General features: G+C 43.2%; 1 protein-coding gene across 2 annotated transcripts in view; it reads left to right on the forward strand.

The window, feature by feature from the left end:
- EGFR (epidermal growth factor receptor) overlaps nucleotides 1-22,307 on the forward strand; it is a 167,448-nt gene that overhangs the window by 99,792 nt on the left and 45,349 nt on the right. For both annotated transcript variants that reach the window (XM_072853406.1, XM_072853405.1), the window contains exons 2-5: nucleotides 16,225-16,376; nucleotides 18,218-18,404; nucleotides 19,119-19,253; nucleotides 21,052-21,120. In XM_072853406.1, the coding sequence (XP_072709507.1) occupies nucleotides 16,225-16,376; nucleotides 18,218-18,404; nucleotides 19,119-19,253; nucleotides 21,052-21,120 (543 nt within the window). The remainder of the gene's footprint in view (nucleotides 1-16,224; nucleotides 16,377-18,217; nucleotides 18,405-19,118; nucleotides 19,254-21,051; nucleotides 21,121-22,307) is intronic.

Raw genomic sequence — 22,307 nt, forward strand, 5'->3', positions numbered from 1 at the left:
GTAAGGTTCTGTGCATTCAGAAGATGTCAGCTTCTTTATGTGGGTCAGGACATGAAGCTTCATGTTAGGAATGGGAGGCAGAATTAGGTTATAGTTAACTGCACTGTTTCCTTTTTGGTAGTGGGTTATTAGGGTAAGACAGAAACTTTTTTCCCCTTTAAGAACTGCAGTCCTTAAGTGAAAAAAAATATGTAGATATAGATAGATCAGCTCAAGAGGGTGTAAATAGCTTGTTCACCTATTGCTGATTTCCACTGTTGCAAACTGAAGAGTCACCTTGCCTCTGCAGTCTGCTCATGCATGTGTTTCCTGAACAAGAGATGTATTAAAATGGGATAAAGAGCATTTAGCACCGTCTGGCAAAGATAAAGTGCCTAACAATGCCTTTTTGACAATAAAAGATGCTTTCTCTTTGGCCAACCAAACTCCATAGGAGTAGAGGTACTGTGGTGGGAGTGGGACTGTCACGGTGCGGCAATGTCACTCTGCAGCCATGTCCCTTCATGGGGAGTATTGGTGGGGTCAGCGAGCAGGGCCACCAGGGGCTTGTGGTGGTTAAATGGAGCAGAGCTGACGTTCTAGCAAGCAAGTTGTTTATTCCCCACATTCACTTTTCTATTTTTAATCATAATTAGACATGTGCATTCTCTGTCTATGAAATGAGAATTTATACTTATCTTCCAAGCCCAAGAATTGCAAGTTTAGTCTGACTTTTAAGTACTTCAGATAGAGTTATAATGGCTTCAAGAGGCCACTTAATATATTATATATAAAAAAATATATTTATATATGTGTGTGCATATGCAATGCCGTGGGGGGGAAGGCAGCGGAAGGAGTTGCTTTGAAGGAGTTCACAGTACATTTGGAATGGGATTATGCATACCAGTGGTTTCCAGTATTGCTCAATATGCAGGCACCTAAAGTATTTCTAAGGGAGATGGGGTACAGACCTCTGTCTGGCGAGTGTAAGCCTGCTTTTCATTATTTACCTTTCATTGGCATGAAAATAGTCCAGGGACTCCCAGGGAGATGCAGAGCACAGGTTGAAAATCACTGGTGAGGAAGCACTTTAAATGATGCCTTGGAATGAATGAGATAATACACTTTTGCGGTAATAACACAGAGACCTAATAGCATCCTTCTACTAAAATACAGGCAAAAAATAAGTTTCCAGTGCTCTGTCTGAGAGAAGTGCATATTTATTCACTGCTTCCAAAATCCTGTTGCCTCTCTGTAAGCTTTCACATAATGACCATGATGAAAAGCTCTCCATCAAGAGATGTCCTTCCAGTTCTGTGGTATAGGGTTTGATTACTTACAGCCAAGTTTGGATCTAAAAACGAGCTTAAAACCATAAAGAATAGGGTAAGGCTTTAAGGGAGAAGTTTCAAAAGCAGCAGTATTGCCATGAGAGCTTCAGCAACATCATCTTTACATGGTCAGTGATCTAGGCCAACACAGATTTTCCACTTTATGAGTTTTTTATTCTTACAGTGTAAAACGTATTTTACCTTGCTGATGGAAAGCCAAATTCTGAAATAAATGCAATTAAATGGAAAAAGAAGAGCAGACAATTTTGCATGCTTAAAGACACATGTTATTAGGAGCATGTAAGAATGTGTTTGCTGTTTATGAGCATCCCCACAGTTCTGGGTAGGATTAGTTCCCCTCGAGAACCTGAGCTCCGTCCTGAGGTTTCAGAAAGCCAGTATTTTACTGTGTCCCAACGTCCTGCAGCGCATCAGTAACGTCATGCTAAGTGCAGTTGCAAGAGTTGTGGGACTCCTCCATGGAACTGTCAGCTCCAACATGTAGCCAGAAAAGCAACACCCTAAAAACCACATTGGAGTTACTATTAGACCCACGTTATCTTTTCTGGGTTGTGTTAGTAGCAAATTATCTGGAATAGATGCACACTGACAAAGCTTTTTCCTGCAAGGATAAACAGTATTGCCATTTATTGGGAGAGTTCAGTAGAGTATAGCAGAAACTTTCCATAGACTGTTTTGAGACTTTTGATGGAAACTTATTTTGGCAAAGCTCAGAAAGCACTCAATTTTCATTATGAGATCCGAGAGCTAAAACACAAAACCCTTCTATCGGAGGCTGCCTCGTAAAAGCAAACCTGGTGACAGCAGAGACATCCCATAGCTATATAACACATTCAGATCACAAGCTCGATTTTCCCATGGGTTTTCTCAACTCCTGTACCAAAACCTTTTGGGAGCTTGTAAGCTGAGTGAGAATGTAATGCATCTACCGGCAGCTGGTTTCTGTCTCTTCTAAAGCCCATCTTTCTTTTTTTTTCTTTTACCGCTATTATTTTTAAGGCTGTGTTGTGTTCTGCTTAATAACGAGGAGACCACTTCAAGGTACTGCAGCACAGTGCAACTAAGTGAAGTCATTTTGGAGTGAGACAATCTCTTGAAATGCCCTCATGTGGCAGCACTCATAATACAGTAATTTGGTGTTTGGGGAAAAATTTGTGCTCTCATTCTTTCAGAAAGTTCCTTCACGGAGGCATAGTAGGTTTGTAAACTTTACTTCAGTGACAGAAAGTCTATCCTTGTTTGAGCAGTACTGATCCATTTTAAAGAGGGGATTTTCAAAAGCCAGTGCTGGTGGCCACCTCCCACTGGTGTGCTGAACTCCTATTCCTACTTTGGAAAATCTCTGTGTAAATGCTTTGCCATTGAGGTTTTGTAATGCAGACCTTTATTTCTAGTTTTGGGAAGAGGATCGTTCTGCTTTATTTTTCCAAGACTGTTCATACAATCCAATGTAGCACCACAGTCTCACATTTAACACTGCAAAATTTATTTCCTAGCCCATGGAAGAAATAGCTTGATTTGTTCAAGATAGGTATTTTTTTCCAAGTTTTGGGGGGTGAAGACGAAGGCAACACAAAGCTGTTAAAACACAAAGCTGCTCTGTTCTCCAGAGCTGGTAGCATTTCATTGCTTGCAGCTAGGTGATTTACTGAACTCACAAGAGCTTCTGCAGCTCCTCCATGAAGCGACAGATAGCAATGGAAGACTGGCAAATGCATCAAAGGCAGCCAAACAGACCTACAGCTTTAAAAGCTTGCTAGGTGTCATTTTTCCCAGATAAGGTGGCTCTGGTTTTAGTAAGGCTTATCAGAAGATACTTAATGCAGGGAGCAGCTTCGCAATGGAGTGGGAGAGCTGGCTGTGTGACGTGCGTATTTGCTCAGAAGGCAATTGTTTTGCAATTTTGGAAACTTTCTGGGATGCAGTGGCGAAAGCCAGATCCTTCCAAAGTTAATGTCACGTTGTGGAAAACTCAGTGTGATTTTTTCTTTTTTTCATCTGAGATTCATAAGTGCCTGCCTTGCATCGTTTTTTTCTCTGGTATTTTTAGTACTCAGTAGAAGTCCTTGAAAGCTTAAATATTCAAGCATGAAGATCCTTAGAGTGGTGGATCTCAAATGTTAACTTTGCTTGCCTTTAATATCTTCCCAGCTTGCTGCTCCACCAATTCTTTCTTTCTTTGAATTTCCACATAAGAAACAGGCTAGAGAAAAATGTGGCACCTCTGCATGGTGTACCAGAAATACGCCAGAATGTGATTTTAATTCTCCTGTTAAAGAAACTTCTCACAACAAAAAATTGAAGGCAAAGAAATCCCAGGGACACAAAGTGGAGTGGATTTCTTAGGCAAGTGCCATTGTATGTTGGAAGGTGGGAGGCATCCTAGCAGTGTTTGAGTGATCAGTGTGTACACGGTGCATGCACTCGCAGGTGAGCAGGGGCCTTCCTCCTGCAGCACTGCCAAGATGCCCTGCAGCAGTAATCCCAGTGCTGGATCTTACACTGGGGTATTACCAGCTCTGTTCCCCTCCGTTTTCTTCTAGAAAATAAAAAAAAATGCCTCTGACTTTGTGGAGGATGGGACTGACCGTCATTCTGCTACTCCCTGGCACACCGTCGGTGCCCGCAGGGGAAGGATGGGTGTGCAGCAGGACTTGCACACCCGCTCTTACCCTCCCGTTGCCCACAGGTAGGCGATCGTGTCGCTGCCCAGGGACCCGAACTTGTGTACAGCAGTGAGTTTCCGAAATGCTGTAATATAGTAAAAGACAAAAGTTGATTATTTCTAGTCAGAGAGAGGAAAAAAGAAGGAAAAAACCCCAAGCCCAGCAGATTACAGAAAACCCTCGATCTGTGAAAATATTTGAGTGCAATCTTTTGCTGAAGAAATGTTGTGGGGACAGAGGAGCAGATGGGAACAGGAGTGAATGAGATCAGTTTTACAGTCAGGCTTTCATGTCTCTACATGCATTTTGCTGCGCTAGTAAAAAGTTACTTTTTTTTTCCCCCTCAAGGCATCTTTGGCAAAGATAAGCACAGTCCAACCGACTGCTACCGATAACATTTTTACATTCTGTGCTGGAGCTTAGGTTGTAGCTAATTTACCAACTTTTTGTATACCAGGGGACGTTTATTCCCCCCTTCACTGAACTGATGGAGCAGTTTCTTTCTGGCAACTTTTTCTGCAGGGAGTGGAATGCGTTAAAGCAGGTTTGTGGCATTTATGTAAGGGTGGATTTTTTTTAATCTTTATCTGCATGTCATCTTCTGGATTTTCATATTTGCATGTAGGGATTTTTTGTGTTTGAGAAAGCTGTGTGGCGTTTTGCCTTCCTCGTTGCTTAGAACAAGTCCATGAGGAAGACAAAACCGGTGCCATCCCTCAAACTTTGGGAACAAAGGAGTTGCAGTATCAAATTTAGCAGCTACAGTCATCTTCATAATGATTTTAAACTACTCACAACTAAATAGCCACAATGCTGAGTATATAAGAAATAATAATTTGACCTAAAAAGACTGGTACAAGACGATGTATTGGCTTTTGACAAATTTGTATTTTCCTTCCTTTCAGGAAAGAAAATAATTTCATTTACCCGTTTGTTAATATGTTTCTTATATTAGTGTTTTCAAAGACAAGAGATAAATAATAAGGGGTCCTCAAAAGTCTGCCACAATAACAGTTGCTTTACAGGCTTTCGTGCAGCCCATTGCATGTATGGGCCTCAAATACTTTACACCGAAGGAGAAATGTTTCTTTTAAAGAACTGGAGAAAAAGAAGCAGGAGGCAGTGGAAGGGCTGTTTTGGCAAGGTCAGGGAGAAATAAAACCTGTGCCTGGGCCCTATTCTATAACCAATCAAAACAAAAGTTGAACCCCATGATCTCATTTTCTGGGACCTGTGCAAATGGGTGTTATGATGATACAAGTCTGAGAGCGTTAGCAGAGGTTTATCTGGGCTCAGTACTAAGCCATGGAGCAGTTGCTTTGCTGAAGAGGGTGAAAGAGCATGAGGAAGGCTGCCTGCCTTCCAGCTCAAGTTGCATGGCAGAGGTTAACCCTGCAAATCAAGAGATGGAGAGGGAACTTTTTCAGAGTTTGAACAGCATGTAACGTACCGTAATCGTGCATTTCAGGTACCTTTTAAAATGTTCAAACTTGTTTACATTTCTTCACAGAACTAAAGTCTGGCGTTAAATGTGGCTGAGATTCCCTATTGCTAAATAAGAACGACTCTAAAAGCAGTCCACTTGCTGTAACATGCACCATTTATAGTACCGATGACTAAATTCAATGTTTTTTTCTTCCCAGACTTTTGAAGATAAATTGGTCTTCATCTTCAAAACTTACCCAGGTGCTGTTAAATCACTTTGTGGCTTTTTAGCTGTGCTTTCAAAATGTAATTGTAGTTCTCTTCCTTCCAGAAAGAAGGGCGGTAGAAAGTCTATTTACCTCGTTTATTGAATTTCACACAGTTAAATTAAGTGAAATAGGAGCTTGATTCAGATCCCATTGGTTTCAATAGCAGTCTTTCCATTGGGTTTTAGTCAAAGCTTAAATGAAGATCAGAAGGTGATCCAGAGCTCGTTTACATTTAATATGCTCTTCAGCTGTTCCTTTTAAACTTAAATATTATTGGAGGCTTTTCAGACCCAGCAGCATGTATTAACTTGCTTGCTTGTCAACATGTGCAAATATCCAGATTTCAGCTGGAAGCCCTAATATAAGTGCTAACCGTAGCATTCATTCCCATGAATGTGTAGTAGCTGGAGACAAGCTTTTAAAGCTTTTTATCAGCTTTTACTTGTTCTTTGTAGTTAGTCGACGGGGCGTTTGCTACATTAGTACAGATAACTTAACAGTACCTTTATTGTTTGAAGCAGTAAATATTGTTTATCTTAGTCCTGTCTGCAGTTTTTGTCTTGTTCTAGCCTCACTCGAGAAGGCAATCTCATTCCTAAGGGACAAGATGTCTCCTGGGGAATTTTGGGGCATAGATCCTTTTTTCTGTAGCTTTGCAACTTGAATCCATAGGAGACTGGAACTTGCTATCGTTCCTTGCTATAGACCAGGTTTGGAGGAAGCATCGTGCAGTGATGCAGCTATACGGGCCCAGAGGCTTGGTGCAGCATCCACTGTGGTTGCTGTCAGCACTTGCTGTGTCTTCACTGGGCAGAACCACGCACAGAAGTAGATGGGGTTATCATGGAGGTGGGCATGCCTAGTTCAAGGCAGTGAACAAAAGTTGCACAGTTGCTGTTGTGTTTTCAGCAGTTCTCCAGGTATATTGCAGTCTCCAGAGATGTCAGGCTAGTCATCTGGGAGAGCTACATATATATCTGTTTCTGTATATATATATTGATAAAAAAATAAGAATGTGTTGCATTTGTAATAGCAAGCTTTTAGTCTTCTACTTGGAATCAGATGTAAGTGGTTTCTCTTGCCCTTTTTGAGTCAGTGCATGAGTGCTCACATAGAATTTACACCTCAAGGGATTCAGAAGTACGTGTATGAGCACCACGGCTTATTTCAACATAAGACTTGATTTAATATAAATTAAAAAAACCATGTGATTTCTTTTCATTGGAAGGCAGAAATGAAAATATGCAATTGCAGTGTCTTAAGAAATCCCACGTAGTAAAATGTTCACAGCATAGTTTAATGCTTTAAATTCTCATTTCTCAAATTAACTCATTTTGAAACAATTTTAAACAATTCAGTGCTGATGTAACTAGAAACCAGTCGCACATTTTCATGGGCACACATCTTCAGTTTCTTTTTATTGTGCTATAAAATCCTGCTGCTCTGTAGATGTTGCCAGAACAAACAACAACGAAGAATGTCATTTTTTTAGAACACAGAGCACAGGCTCACGTATCCATTGTCATCCACTTGTTTTCCCAAATATCCCAGTGTAGATCTTGAGATGACACACTCCTGCCACACGTCTCACCAAACTAAAGGCTCGGTGAGCCATGCCCATTGTCGGAGGTCTCTTGGCCGCTTGCTGCTGCGCTCTACGCAGGCTTTTTATACCACTTGCAGCAACACGGTAATACAAAATTCACCATGGATGCCAAGAAACGTTGCATTTCTCCGAGCTGTTTCCCAGGGCCTGAAACTCATGTGGATGGGGCTGCGTGATGGCCCTTCTCCCGCTCCAGAGCTCTGCCTGGTGGATGCATACGGCTTTTTTGTGATGGGCGTAGTAGCTATGCTGGTGCCTGAAGCTGGAGGGCAGGAGGGCTGCAGCCATGGACTGTTAGCCAGAGGCTGTGCTACCTGGTGGGCCCATTGAGGGTAACTATCAGAGGGCATGGAGCCTTCTGGGACTGACACTGAGGTCTTTGCCCCTTGCATGGTCTTGTCTGGGATTGTCTTCCACTGTACAAGACAAACTTACTTTGGTCAGTATGTGGGTTTCACACAGCATAAAGATCACTGTCCTGAAACACAGGCATGGGCAATGCTTTCTCTTGGAGGACGCAGCATAAGTGGGATTGCAATACTTGAACCCAGTGTTACCAATATACCACCAGCTCTGCCTTCCCCCACTCCCTGGTTTCCTCCACAGCAGTTTCCAAAGTCTCGTTCCTCTCTGTAGCACTCTGGTGGTGTTTCCTTGTGCTGTACGCTGCTTGGATGTCTAAGCTGTGGCTGGTGTTTTGACTTGAAGAGCCACGTTTTGCACCTTAAAGCATCCACCTTCAGTCGCTCTGCTGTACATAGGGAACCGCAGACCTAAAAATGGCAAGCTATGGCAGGAACACATCACTTTGCCTGTCCTGGTCTTGACAGATTTGTAGGGCCAAGCTCATCACCCTGCTCCACCAGGCTCACATGGAGAAACTTTGCGGGGGGGAACGACCTCAAAGTTGATGTTGACTTCAAACAACCCAGTCAATGTGGCCTGAGTTTCTATAAAGAAGGTTAAAAAGGGGGGAAAGATGCCTGTGTGGTTTTCTGTACAAAATTTATTAAGCGGTGTACATAAAATTTATAAACTGTTTACTATCATTCATGTATAAATGTGTGCGTATGTTTGCATAGCAGTCAATAGATATGAAGTTTCCTTGTTCTTTGGGTTTCCTCACTAATAAATCATAGGAACAGCTCATTATTTGAGTTCACTGGTGATTGCACTTGCGATAGACCTGGCCATTAGCCTTGAGCAACTGCTCAGCAGAGAAAGCCCCATGCAAGCTTTTGGTTTCCTTTATAGCAGCCTCCCCAAAGGGTGCCAGTGGGAGGAACAACCCAGCAGCAGCACCCCAGCTACTGGTGAGGACATCTTGGGGAGCTTGGCTTTCCAGCCATCACTCTCCATAAATAGCCTGCAAAACTCAAGGCAAAGTCATACTGCACTAGCCATTGGCCATGTGGCGGGGACATGGGCTGAAATGCAGCTTGGAGAAGGGTTGAAGCCCAAGTGGAGCATCCCGGTGCGGTTGGGAGTGGGAGCTGCACCCGGCAGCACCCACTTTGCCAGGAGAGGGGACCCCTCTAGTGCAGAGGCCGCCACGCTGGGGCATGCCGGGGCACCGCTGGCGATTAATGCTGGCTCCTGCCTCCCCTCGCTCAGCGTTTTCCTGCTGATGCACCCAGCGGCTGCGGTTTCCTGTTGCATCAAGCAACGCGCTGGTCACCTCTTATTATCCCCAAGTCCTTTTCAGGGCAATTGCATCCTAGAACCCCCTTTTCTGTCTAGTATGTGTTCTGCAGTCTTTAATGTAAGACCTTGCCTTTAGCTATAGTTCAAATAATGTTGTTCAGAGGGCTTATTTTCCTAAATTATACAAACCAGTCTGTGCAGGTCATCTCTCCCTCTCTGTTATTTAGAATGCTGGCGATGTTTGTGTCATCTGCAGGCATCCTCAGCAGTGATTGGATGTCTTCTTACAGACCACTGACAAAGCCATGTGAAGAAAACTGATCTAAACCCAGGTTATCTTTCAGTACCCTGCTAGAAACACCCCCTCCAAAAATTCCAATCTATTATTCACCTTTAGAAATCAACCTTTTCCTAAGCTGTAGAAAATTGCAAGGCAACAATTCCCATTTCTTTGAAATTCTGGTGGTATTTACAGAAAATATCTGTATCCCTCCCACAGCTGCATCCTAAGGCGTTCGGAGGGGAAAGCTCAAACTCTAGGCTAGCCCACCCTGTCCTTGTAGATGCTCCAAATTTACACTGGCGTCAGTGAGAGAAGAATTTAATCCCCCATCCAGTCCGCACTGAAGCTGGTGGAAAGACTGATTTCAGCACATCCTGGTCTGGCCTTAATCTGGAGGATTAATGAAGATACATGCTGAATTAAATAATGGCAACAGAGAAGAAAAATAGAAATATTGCTGAATGATATTGGGGAGGAAAAAAAAACACCCTAGGGAATTAATAAGGCTGAATCCCTTGTTGTCAGATATATTCTGACTTTGGAGAGGTCTTCATTCAGAAGCAAGTTGTTTTGTATACAATTACTTATTCTTTCAGGTGAAGGCACCCACCAGCAACTGGGCCATCCAACTGTCACGCTGCCTATGTGCCTTGCAATTCAGGACGTGACTTTTGCCATCGGAGGGCAGGTCTCCACTCCTAACCGGAGCAAGGGAAACTTGAAATTGGATTTAGCTGGAAAAGTTGCTTTCATCAAGTAAATAGAAATAAGAAACCATCTGGGAAGGCTTTCCCTTAAGGCGTATTCTTTTTCTCCACTATGACATTAGTTTTGGGTCGCTTTTGCAATTATAGTTTCCATCTAAGTTTTTTTAAGAGCTTTGTCATTGTTTTTTTTCTAGTGTGTCTGAAAGTCAGAATTAATCTCAGTAACTGCATTACTCTAAACCACAGTGTTTGAGGAGGGACTTAGTACAGCCACACGAGGCTATTTTTCATGTTTTAAATTAAAATATTTTAATATGTGCAAAAATTATTATCTTCCGTGGCAGCATTTCCAGTGCCCGAACGCTGCTGTCGTTAAGCTGAAACTGGACTTTTTAGGCGACATGTGTTTGCAACCACTGTTCTCAAGGGAAAACATCTGCCTGTGTCTGAGCACTCTTTGTACTCCTCACCTGTTTTCTAGCTTTTCCTTTCCTTTTCATAACTTCCCACAGCACATCACAGCAGATTTGGTTTTGGGTTTGTGTCACGTGGACTTTCCTCCCTCTTGAAATTAGTACTCAGTATGTAAAACACACTCAACCCAGTCATGCTAAAATTTCTTCATCACCTCTCTCCCCAGTGTTGAGGTACTGGTTAATATAAAAAGCGTTTCTATTTTAATGGTTAATCACATATAACGTAATGTCGCTTTCTTTTTCCAACCTCTGATATTTCGTACCCTGTTTTCTTTAGGGAAAGCATTGCATGGTTCTTTCTCTTTCTGTCACAAATATGTGTTAGTCATTATGATAACTGTCCTGGCTGCTCTAGTAATTCCATGTAAGCTTAAATGCCATTATTTTGATCATTTGACAGTACTAGCTGCACTTTTCTGGTTTCCACCGTAGTATGGAGAGGTTATGTGGATCTGTTGGATAACTGTAAGGGAATGCTTTGAGGTCGGTTAAAAAAAAATACCTGATATACAGGACCTGCCCTTATAGCTGATTTATAGATTTGTGCTTGAATGACACAAGGATTTTCATTTAATTTCTGAGGCCCCATTAGGTGAAGGTCAGTGGAAGCCCTCGTAAGGGGAAACAGTTTTTCTCCTAGGGAGGAGCGTGGAGGCACAGGGCATGGCCAGGATCCCCCATGCGAGGGGCAGGGCTTTGGGATGGTGTGATTGCCCATACAGATGCATGTTGGGCAGTATTTCTTACAAAATTATTCCAGTTCACTTGAAAGGTTTTTTTCCCCATGCTCTGGTTAAGGTGAATTGGTTGTGGGCAGCACTGATGGTGGGACACCAAGTGCCATTATCTCCTCTGGCCTTCAGAGCCAGCTTTGTATCTGGACCAAGTGCCCAGGAAGGTACTGCTGTTCCATGAAATACTGAAAAAAAATCAGAAGTGAAATTACTGTCAATGAGTGAGGAGAGAGGAATATTTATAAATGCGCTGGCAGATTAAACAAATATCTCTTGTCTGCAAGTTTTGCATTTGTGTCAGTAATGGCTGGAAAACATGCAGAAGAAGTATATAAATTTATTATGTTAGGTCATATAGAGTTATAAGTGATATGTGAAGCATGGAAATGGACTTGCGTGTCTCTGAAATTGCCTTTGCGAGTTGTTATTTTGATGTGTCTGTCAGAGCTGCAGGGAGACTAACACAGGCTAAGCATGGACAGAAACAGCTGATGATTTGGGGATTGGTGGTAATTTGGTTTCAAAGCATTCTCCGGGGTTTTTCTCAAGTCTGGGACAAATATGCATGGCAGGATTGGGACTTCACTAATCAGATTTTCTCGGGAAAAGATGAAAACAGATTTCACTTGTATCAGGGCAATTGCTGCGGAGACCACTTCATTTAATCTGAGTTTGTATGGATTTGGGAGAATACAATCGCTTAGTGTTACAGCTGGATGGATACATTCTCTCTCCCTACCATCACTCATGGAAAATGCCATTTAGGAAATGCTTTGGTTTCAGTCCACTTCTTTGGGCTGCACAAGAAAAAAGGGTGAACCCATTTGCATCACCAATAAATACTCCTTTAAGGCCAAGTTTGAGGCAGAGAAGGGGAGCAAGCATGTCTGTGGACAGAGAGAGCATTTTAGTATCCAGGGCAGCCAACCCTGCACTTTTCTTAAGCACTAAAATTCAGCAAGTTTGCATCTATCAGGAGTGTGCCTCTTTCTTCAGCTCTTTGATCGCTGCTGTCTTATATAGCACCTGACATTTTGGCTCATTTCAGGAATATCTCCCTTTTTTAGGCTGTCTGTTGAGGTAATACTGTAACTGATTCAAGATCAACATTACTTTGGCATTTAAGAAGCACAGCATGTGTGCTAAGAGCAATATCATATAAAAAAAAATATTTCTTGGTGGTAATCCCATGCTGCTGCCCTGCAGACTTTTTGGGTTGCCTCCACATCACAGGGGGTGATTGATGGCTGGGGCTCTGGGGGTCCGGTGGGTCTCCTGGGCTGGGTCAGGAGAGCCTCGTGCTCCCAGCAGGCAGCCCCGCTCTCAGCACTGCTGCAGACGGAGGCCTCCTGGGATGTTCTCTCTGTGTCAAAACTTTCCAGACTTTCCAGACTGGCAGTATTTTTATTATATTAACATCACAGATAAGAGCAAAGCTTTTGTCTTTTGAGGATCAGCCCATGCCCTGAAGTTCAGTTCTGGATCTCAGCTTTTCTACTGGTCAGGGACATTCTCACCCTGAATTTTTGTCAGGAAACGTCTCTGGTTTTTTTACTCTCCTTTATAGCTAAAATGTGCTGCAGCCATGTGTAAGTGTCCACATGGGACATATATTATGTGGTACATACTACCACAGCCCCCAGCAGTACCACGTAAGTATCCATACCCACCGCTAACTCCTAAACCTGGATAGTGCTGGCTTTGCTACGCATTAAAACAGAAGTATATAAGGAATGTATGTGGCATCAAAATCTGTCCTTTGGAGGGCAAATAGGTCAAGCTCAATAGAGGTTAAATCCACTCATGCATTCACGTCCCACTTAAAACTCTGCAGAACGAGGTGAGCACTGCATTGTCTGTGCTTTTCCCTCTGGCCAGAATGGCATTCACGCTGTAGTATTATATACAAATAATTATAGCATCTATCTTTTCAGAACACAGTTTTCGTAAGCAAAGAAATTGCAGGAATTATATTATTAATCAGATGCCAGCAGGCCATTTTCTTTTCTTTCCAAATGTTCTAGTTGGAAAATTATTCAGCACCTCTGTCTGAGTTTAGTAATACTGCTGCAGGGGCTTAGCTTGTTGTGTTTGATTTGGGTTTTATTTGCTCAGCATATACTGCTTATGACCCAGGTTCTCATTTGGTAAATACTGCTGTGATGAAGTACACTTTTTGGATGTACTTAGATCTCTTTGCAGCAAACAAGGATTTGGCCCTGTATGTCTTTGAGCAAACAAAAAATTGCGCATGAGGGGGAAAGCTCCTATAGGTGGTCTGACTGATGCTAGCCATATACCGTTGAGATCTTAACAGAAGCAACCCATTTCCTTTTGCTCTGCGGATCTTAACTAACATCTCATCTACATCTTCTGTTTACTGTGTAGAGGACGTGATGAACCTGATGGAGGGGTCAAGTGGTTTTGCATGTGGCTTAAGACACCTTTGGTAGAGAGTCATCAAAGTGCTCTCTACTCACAGAACAGAGGAAGAAAGTAGGTCCTGGAAGACCAACCTGAAGCCTCTTTGGAGCTCATTATGCCTGGGTTTCTCTCTGCAGCTTCACAAGCTGGCAAGCTCCTTCTCTTGACTATTTGTTCCTGCCTCCTTGCTGTCCTTGGAGCTGTTGCCAATGCAGCAGTTCATGGGGCGCCATGGTGAACCACAACAGCAAGCTTTCCTGAGCTAAAAATATCCTCTGTCCATTTATTTATTTATTGTTTTGCATTATTTGTAGCTTGAATCAACTCTTTGGCATGGTTGACTGAGCGGCCCCATGGGAGAGGGAGAGGGAGAAGCACAAGGGTAACCATGCCCTCCACCTGCTGTATCTGCCTTGATCTAGTAAGCAGTGAAAAAGTCTGTGTTTCTTGGGACAGCTGAGACAAATTCAGAGCTCCAGCGCTTGTCCAATCCCAAGGGAAACACTTTCAAGCGTGTGCAGTTTCTCCTAGGGCTTGTTTCAGTCAGCCAGACTGTGCAATCCAACCAGTGCCAAGCCATGTAGGGCTGATGGTGGGTATGGGTGGCCAGGGCCTATCTCGAGTACCAGGGCAGATCTTTGCTGCTAACACCAGGGATGCAGCAAGACCATCAGGCCACTTGAGGACCCTGAAGACCAGAACAGGCTGATTTACGTGTCTTCATGTCTCTGAGCAGTCTAAACCACACCTGCTTCTGCTCTGTATTTCAGTGCATTTCAAAATCACACCATTTTAGAGATCAGATCTGAGATGCCTAACCTGAGCATCCAAGCTGAGGTTTTGAACCATCTGAGAATCTTTTGTTACTGGCTTTTTCCTTTGTTGGAGAAACGCAAATGCTGATTTTAAGTGCAAGCGCATTGGAACAGTTAAGTTTGAAACTGGAACAGAAAATTCTGCTTAGGAATTTCTCGTCCGTTACAGAAATTCAAGGCAAATGTAAAAAGGGTCATTTTCTACACTTGATGCTCATGTAGTAACAAGCGGCTTAGACGATGTAATCACAGCTCCTGTTAAACTGTCCCCATTTACTAGCAGTTGCCACTCTGATCCCAAACACCATAATGTTTATCTAGCCATATAATGAGAAATAAATGAGGAATGTGAGTGAATAGCCTTGCTTTAAACATGCACAAAGGGTATTTAATGTTATCACTGTAGCCCCTTAATGGTGATGACTGTACTGAGAAGTAACACATGGTCAGTGAATGGTTTTGGCAATTGATAGGTGTGTCTTTATCGCTGCTTATTAAGTTATTTTTCCTACTAATAAAACATAAATTGTTCGGTAAATCTTCAACAGGTGTTGTCTTATGTTACTAGCTCTGAAACTTATTTCCAGCTTTGTCAAGAGTCTTTGGTTTTTGCTTTATAGCACCCCACACAGTGGTATTCCAGTTTGTCGGTGCTTCTAGGAATTTTAGCTCTACAAAAGTATCATTTCATTTATTCTTTTCTCTGAGTTAAAAGAATGCAATTCTTTCCGTGTCTTATGGAAAGCTATGAGGTCAGGCTTGGGTTGCATTACAGCGACGATGAGATAAAGGCTTCCTTGTGCTCCCACTGAAGAGCAAAGTTGGGCTGAAGCTTTTCACCTGGAAGGTGTTGTGAAGTCTTTTACCATGTTGCCTTCTGTATCATTCTCCTTTCCTCTGTATTGGTATAACTCAGAGATGTTTTAATTTTAGCTATGTAGGGATAGCCCAGGGAATGACTGGAAGAGTACAGAGTTTCTGGGGCTTGTGTGTGGTGTTTTTTTTCTTTAAAGAAATTTGCATTTTGCTCTTTTATTGCAATCGAATGTAGTGGTGATAACTTGACAGTTCCTCTAGGTTTGGTAAAGCCTCTAGGCTTCTACCTCTAGGCTTCTACAAATTCTAAAGTAATAGAATTTCAGGTGGGGGCTAATTTCTCCACCATGCCATTATAAAGGTTTGTAATCTCAGTGGTGCTCTGTATGGCACTGCTTCCTTCCCCACCAGCAAAGCAGGCTTAGGTGGATTTGTGTGCCAAAGCTGAATATGCCAGGAAATCTCCTGAATCTACCATCCTCCCAAGTGGCAAGAGGTGAGCCCTGGAGGTTCAGCTTGCTCTTAAAACCCAGACTTGTAGCTTGAGGGGTCCTGCAGGAAACCCCCACTCCCTCCCACTGAGCTTACAAGGAGACCCAACACCGCCCAAAGTATTGTAAATGGGTCCTCAGGGAAAAGGCCTTTGGTGATGCCTGGCAGCATACCACTTTTGATAGTGTTTGATGGCACTATATCAATGCCCTCTCCTCAGGAACCGAGTTACGTTTTGTGGTACAGAAAACTTAGTGCTAGTTATGTATGAAAGCCTCATCTTGGAGTTTTTTATATAACAGAAAGTGATGGAGGGTTATTCCAACTCTTAATTCTGGTACATCTCTGTGCCTGGGAAACGTCACATGCTCCCTACACTATTGCCATTAGGGTCATGCAAGATAACATTCTTGTTTCTTATGAACCTGTGCTGATGCTTCACTTACCATGGTGCTTGTAAAGATAGGTGGGCAACAAGTCTTTACCCTGTACTTATTCTTGCTTTCCTTCATGGAGTTTTCTTCTTTCCTCCACAGTTTGTCAAGGGACAAATAACAAGCTGACCCAGCTGGGACATGTGGAAGACCATTTCACCAGCCTGCAGAGGATGTACAACAACTGCGAGGTGGTACTGAGCAACCTGGAAATTACATACGTGGAGCACAATCGTGACCTCTCTTTCCTGAAGGTTGGTGTTCTTGGCCAATGTGGCCTTCCCTGCTAAAGGAATCTTACTGCATTTTTTAAGCGCAAAGGATCAGCTACCTATAAAATTGTGTGGTGATCCAAAAACATAGCTAGCTAATGTCAGAGAAATTGCAGATCACAGTCTCAGCATACCTGTAGGCTGAAGGATACACTCAACCCTACTATACTAAATCAGGTACTTTAAGAAATAACTTTTCAAGCACCTGCCAACCTGTGCTGGCTGCCATGCAGATGGGTTTCTTCTTATTTATACATATTATTACATCCTTACCCGCTGCCTCACTCCTCAGAGGGCAAAAGGCTTTGTGGTGCTGTTGGGCAAAGCAAACTGCAAGATGAGTGGCAACCCACTGCTGGCAGATTTTGAAGTGTGGAGGCCCTTACCCTGCCCTCCAAGCTGTGGCCCCTTCCCCTGCTGTGGTGGCGAGTGCCTCTCCAGCCTGCAGTGCCCGCACCCTAAGCAGGCAGGCAGGTCCTGTGCAATAACTTCCCACATGGACACTTCAAGCAATCTTCAAGATAATCCTCTGTGGTTGACACACAGGGTACTCCCATCCCAACATTTGTGCACAAGTGCATGAGTGACCATGGCAAGCTGAGAGGGGAACAGACAGAGGATGGATGTTAAAACACAGCTGCAGCACGGGGGGGAGCACTGTCTGCCATGAGGACTTCCAGGTTCTCCACCAGCAGAGACTGGGCAAGGGGTATAGCTCTGCTGCCCTGTTGCCAGGCTGCCATCAGTGGCAATAGCATCGCACCTTAGGTTATTTTTTTTTTTTAAAGAAGATGTTTAAAATGCATTGCTTTTTGCATGCCTCGTTATCAAATTAGGAGGTTTTCAAAGAAAGAGGCAGGAGAGGAAGAAGTTTTTTTGACATGATAAATGTATGTCCAGTATCAAGAGCTCTTGTATGGTAGCTTTGAATAAACAGGTCAGTCCTCTGGGTTGAGAGGAGTAATCTCTTTGTGTGAGCTTTTCTTCTCAGGGAACAAAGAAAGGGAAGAAACCATTTCATTATAGTAACAAGCAAGAACATCAGAAAAGAGATGGTTCAGACATATGGGTTACAAATATGATGGTATTTCCATTTTTTCTTTCCCAAGCACAACTTGACCGTGGAGCTCAGTGTTCCCAGGAGCATAACAGGTCTCTTGAAAACTCACTGGTGGTCTTCATAGAATAGGAAAATACCCTAAGTGGTAGCCTGAGGGTTTTTATTTATGGTGATTTTTGTAAGATATAGAAATGCACATATTCCACAGTACAAGGCAGGAATTAACCTACATCCAGGAACAGTGCCTCACTTGTCTTGTTGTCCTGTAACTATTTATTACTTAAGAGGGAGAAGGTTACCTGATCTTCCCCTCTGCTGAGCACTGGAGGATCCGCAAGGGAAGGGGCACAGAAGAGTGTAAAAGCCTCAATCAGATGGCGTCTCTGTGCTGCCAATGGTTGGAGGCTGGGCAGGTATTCAGGGGAAGCATCACACTTGGTTGCTATATCATGCATGCTTGCCCTGTTCTCCTGCATCCCCTAGGCAGCCCCACTTGCCCTTGCTTGGGGACAGAACAGGGGTAAGCTGGACCTTTGGAATAGCTACGCTGGTAGCTGCTCTAAGGGTCAGTTTATACCTGCTTAGACAGCAAAGTTTTCCACATAGGCCCTTCTTGTTCTTGGATTTATTTATTTTCAAATGAGATTAAGTGGTTTATCAGTGAAAGATGGTGGATTCGAGGGGTGGGAGGAGGAAAGCGACTCTGTCAAGAGTAGAAGAGCGCTATGGATTAAGCACCTTGTTTCTTCTCTTGCTCTCTCAGACGATACAGGAGGTTGCAGGCTACGTGCTCATCGCGCTTAACATGGTGGATGTCATTCCCCTAGAAAACCTTCAGATCATCCGAGGCAATGTGCTGTATGACAACTCTTACGCCCTGGCAGTTTTATCGAATTACCACATGAATAAAACCCAGGGACTCCGAGAGCTGCCAATGAAACGGCTATCAGGTGAGACAAGGGCAAGAGGTGGAGGCACCTGTAAAACAAACTTCAGGTTTGCTGTTAACTGTTAGGTTATTGGTATCAAGATCCGATTGAAGATTTCCTCTCAAAGTCATATGCCATCAAATCCTGCTTTAAAAACAAAGATCTGAATATAGTTTCCCAGTTTCCTAATTGCTTTCCTGCTAGCCAGCCTTCTTCAAAAGATGAAGAAAGTTCATAATTTCCCACTGCAGAAAGATCCAGAAAACCCAAATAATCAAGAGGGTGGTGAGATTTATTTGTGTCCCCCAAAATGGCAAAGAAGTATCCACTCATTATTTTGCATTATTTGATCTTGGCACATGCACATCAGTATTTTCTGTTAAATTCCAGTGGGAGCTGGTTGTCTTACACGGTCTCTGGCTGATGGTCTCTGGCTGTGCACACCAGCAGTGCCATCTCTCCTGAGTGCAGTGGCCTCTGGAGGTGGCACCAGGCAGAAAGCCACATGTAGTGGCATTTTAGTGGCATTCAACAGCAGCCAACCCTCCAGAACCCATCAGTCTGAGCCTAGTGTTAGTTGCACCATCAGGAGTGCTGGTGCTGTGCAGATTGTCCTTTTCTGTCAGCATAGTGTGACTGAGGCAAAGAAACGTGTTTTATTTCCCTGTCTTTAGATCGGAGACAGAAGACTTAGGCAGTTTGCTTCACTTACCAATTTTTTTCCTTCTGTGGCAGAAATTCTCAATGGAGGTGTTAAAATCAGCAACAACCCCAAACTGTGCAACATGGACACTGTTCTCTGGAATGACATCATTGACACAAGCAAGAAGCCTCTCACAGTGCTTGAATTTGCAAGCAACCTGTCTTACTGTGAGTATTAATTTACCAAAAATGCTATGTGCTCCCCCATTTCAGAGAGAAGAACGAACATCCCATCTTTCGTGCAGTGGGTTTCGGGTCCACCAATTCCTGCATGCAAGGCCACCAAGCCCTGTTCCAAGGGAAGCCCATTAATTTCTTCACTGCTGGCCTAAGATGTAATTTTTCATGGTGGTTAGGTCCTTAACTTATAGCTCAGCGAAGTTCTTGGGAAAGCTTCTCTTGGTTTCAGACAGTACCCTACATATGTGTTTCTTCAAAGACAGCTCAGAATACTGTGGACTCATTTGTTTTCCAGCAATCTTCTGTTTACAATATAAGGCTGTGGTCTAGAAGACCCATATGGGTGCCTTCATGGAGTTACTGTGGGACTTGAAGCCTTTTTAGCGCTAAGGCCCAAGTTGAGTGCTGTAAAACTCTGGTGTTTTGGGCTGCACAGATTATCCTTGCAAAATTAATGATAAACAGGCAGATAAATCTGATGCTTTAGATCAGCAGGGACATGAGTGTATGTATATTTTAAAGTTGTGTAGCATATGCTTTGAGTGGGCTCAAGCTAATCCTTCAGCCTTATAAGTCCCTTGTAAAATCCCCAGTCATTTCATGGAAAGGAGAGTTTATTTTCATTTCTGACCGTTTCATTTCTGGCACTGTAAATTGGCAGAAAAACATATTTTCTTTATTTTCTTCCAGTTGCGTAATTGCCTGAGAGCTAATAGCCAACTTCTGTGTTGACATATTTTTCTGCAGAGCCCTAGCGTAATCAAGGGGCTGCAAACAATACAAGTCAGCACAGGAGTTTGGCTCTAAACACCACAGAAATGTTAACCTTTAACTTTTCAACTTTAAAAAAAAAAATAGTTCTTTGGTCCTGCACCAAATCAATCAACTCTTTGACAAGTATTGGCGCTTGTTCAGCTATTTGATGGGCAGTGGCGGGGGAGGGAGAATCACATGTTGTTAGCAGGGAGAATCACGTGTTGTTAGCAGGAAGAATCACTCTAGTAGGAAATGCCTCTTAAATGTAGTGAATTCCAGATTAATCTGCTTAGACAGCCATTTATGCTTTTAATAACGATCCCGTAATCTAAAATAAGTTGTTTCTCTGGGACTTTGCTTGTCATTAAGAGAAAGAAAAAGAAAGAAAAGAGTAAGGAGAGAGGGATGGGAAAGAGCCCGCCACTGAGCCTTCAAGGTCAGGCAGAGTGTCCGTCCATCCTGCTGCCTTTCCATTGATTGTCCATCTGTTGCATAGTCCTACACCGTGGAGTATTTTTGGCAGAGGGCAGAAGGAGGGTGCGAAGCAGACAAGTCGAATACTTTGTGGTCGGAGTAGCTGGCAGTTGCCTGTGAATCCAGTTGGGTTTGTTTTCTTTTTAGAACCACGTTGTTCAGAAACATTGATTTACATGTGGCCTGTAGCGAGCAGCTGGCATATGCCTGGCCACAAGCCGGCAGTGACTTGCCATTGCATGCAAACTTCAGCAGAAGGGCCAGCCAGGCAGTAGCTGAGATTCCTGTTCCTGGGAAAAATATGCCTCTTTCGTAAGCTAGATTGGCTGCGTATTGCTCTTGTTTGCTCAAAGGTGTGGAGAACTGCACGTAGGAAACCAGAGATGAACAAAGGATAAGGACTTAAGGTCCAGCTTTCAAAATTTTTGAGCACTGGTGTATAGGTGCTTCCTCCCCTGATTTATCGAGAAGGAAAGCTCAAGTCTTTGTTTTCTGTGACTCACATGATGTTGTTGTCCATGTTTATAGAATATAATACTCTGCTCTCGTGTTTTAGGTCCCAAATGCCATCCGAACTGCACAGAAGACCATTGCTGGGGCCCTGGTGAACAGAACTGCCAGACATGTAAGCCTGGTGATTAATTAAGAAATATATTGTGTGGTCTGACATACTAAATTTCTATCTACTGAAAAACTAACCTGTCAAGTGCAAATTAGTGACACGTGTTTCACACTTGTCCTTCTCTGCATCCCGCTACGCTGAGGCTCCTTGGAGCACACCATGGAGGGACATGGCCTGCTTCCCACTCTGCAGAAGTGCAGCGGCGGGGAGGATGGCTGTGCCCACTCCCCGCGAGTAGCCCCATTTCTGGATGTGAAACCTCAAGGTGGTTTGACTTGGGTCTGGATTTCCCTGAAGATGTGCTGTTCCTCCAGAGGGAAGAGACTGCAGCTGTCTCCTGTGTTGAAAGCTTTTGTCTGTCGCCCACAACTTTCTCCCATCTGCACTTGAGACATTTATTCTTTAAGTTATTTTACCATAGAAGAGAGAATGCAGTAGCTGTGTGGTGAATTGTTTGCCTTCCTGCTGTTTCCCGCAGAGCCATTCTGCAGGCTAGTTAACAATACTTCAGATTCATTTCTACTATTAGAAGCAACAGCATAACCCAATTTTTGCTGGCTTTAATTCCTCTTTTTGGAATCCCCGTAGGTTTCTTTTGAAAACACAAAAGATGTCACCTTCATGTGGGTGATCACACTACATACTGTACTCAGAGGACCTTTGGAAGGCTCTCAGAAAATGCATAGCCATTTTTTAATTTGTAAATGGAGATATTTGGCATTGTGAGGTTGTTCAGTTTGGTTGCCTGTGCTTTACTGTAAAATTTTGCAGGTAGGATGCTTGCCTGATATTAAGAAAGTGCCAGAAACATCCATTTAGAAGTGCTTGAGATTTTGAAGGCTTTATTTCTCCTAAAGTAAAGGCTGAGGAGGAAGCCCATCTCAATTTGTTTTGATATTTGATTATTTCCTTTTTCTGTAATAAGTAGGGAAATGCACTGTTTCTGATTCTCCTTTCCTGCCAGTTGTGTGTAAAGTTCAGTGGAAAGACTGCTGATCTAGGCATAATGCAAATGAAAGCAACATCCTATCTTCGGTTTTCCATTGCAAATAATCACCTAAACCTAAGTTTCTTGCTTGCAAGTATCAGGCCAAATCTGTACGGCTTCTAGAGCTTAAGGAAAAAGGAACACATACAGCTTCTCTCTCTTCATTTAGTATAAGCTTTAGGGTTTTTTTCAGTCAGCTCTG

This window comes from Ciconia boyciana, chromosome 2 (assembly GCF_034638445.1).
Source record: "Ciconia boyciana chromosome 2, ASM3463844v1, whole genome shotgun sequence".
Classification (NCBI taxonomy): Eukaryota; Metazoa; Chordata; class Aves; order Ciconiiformes; family Ciconiidae; genus Ciconia; species Ciconia boyciana.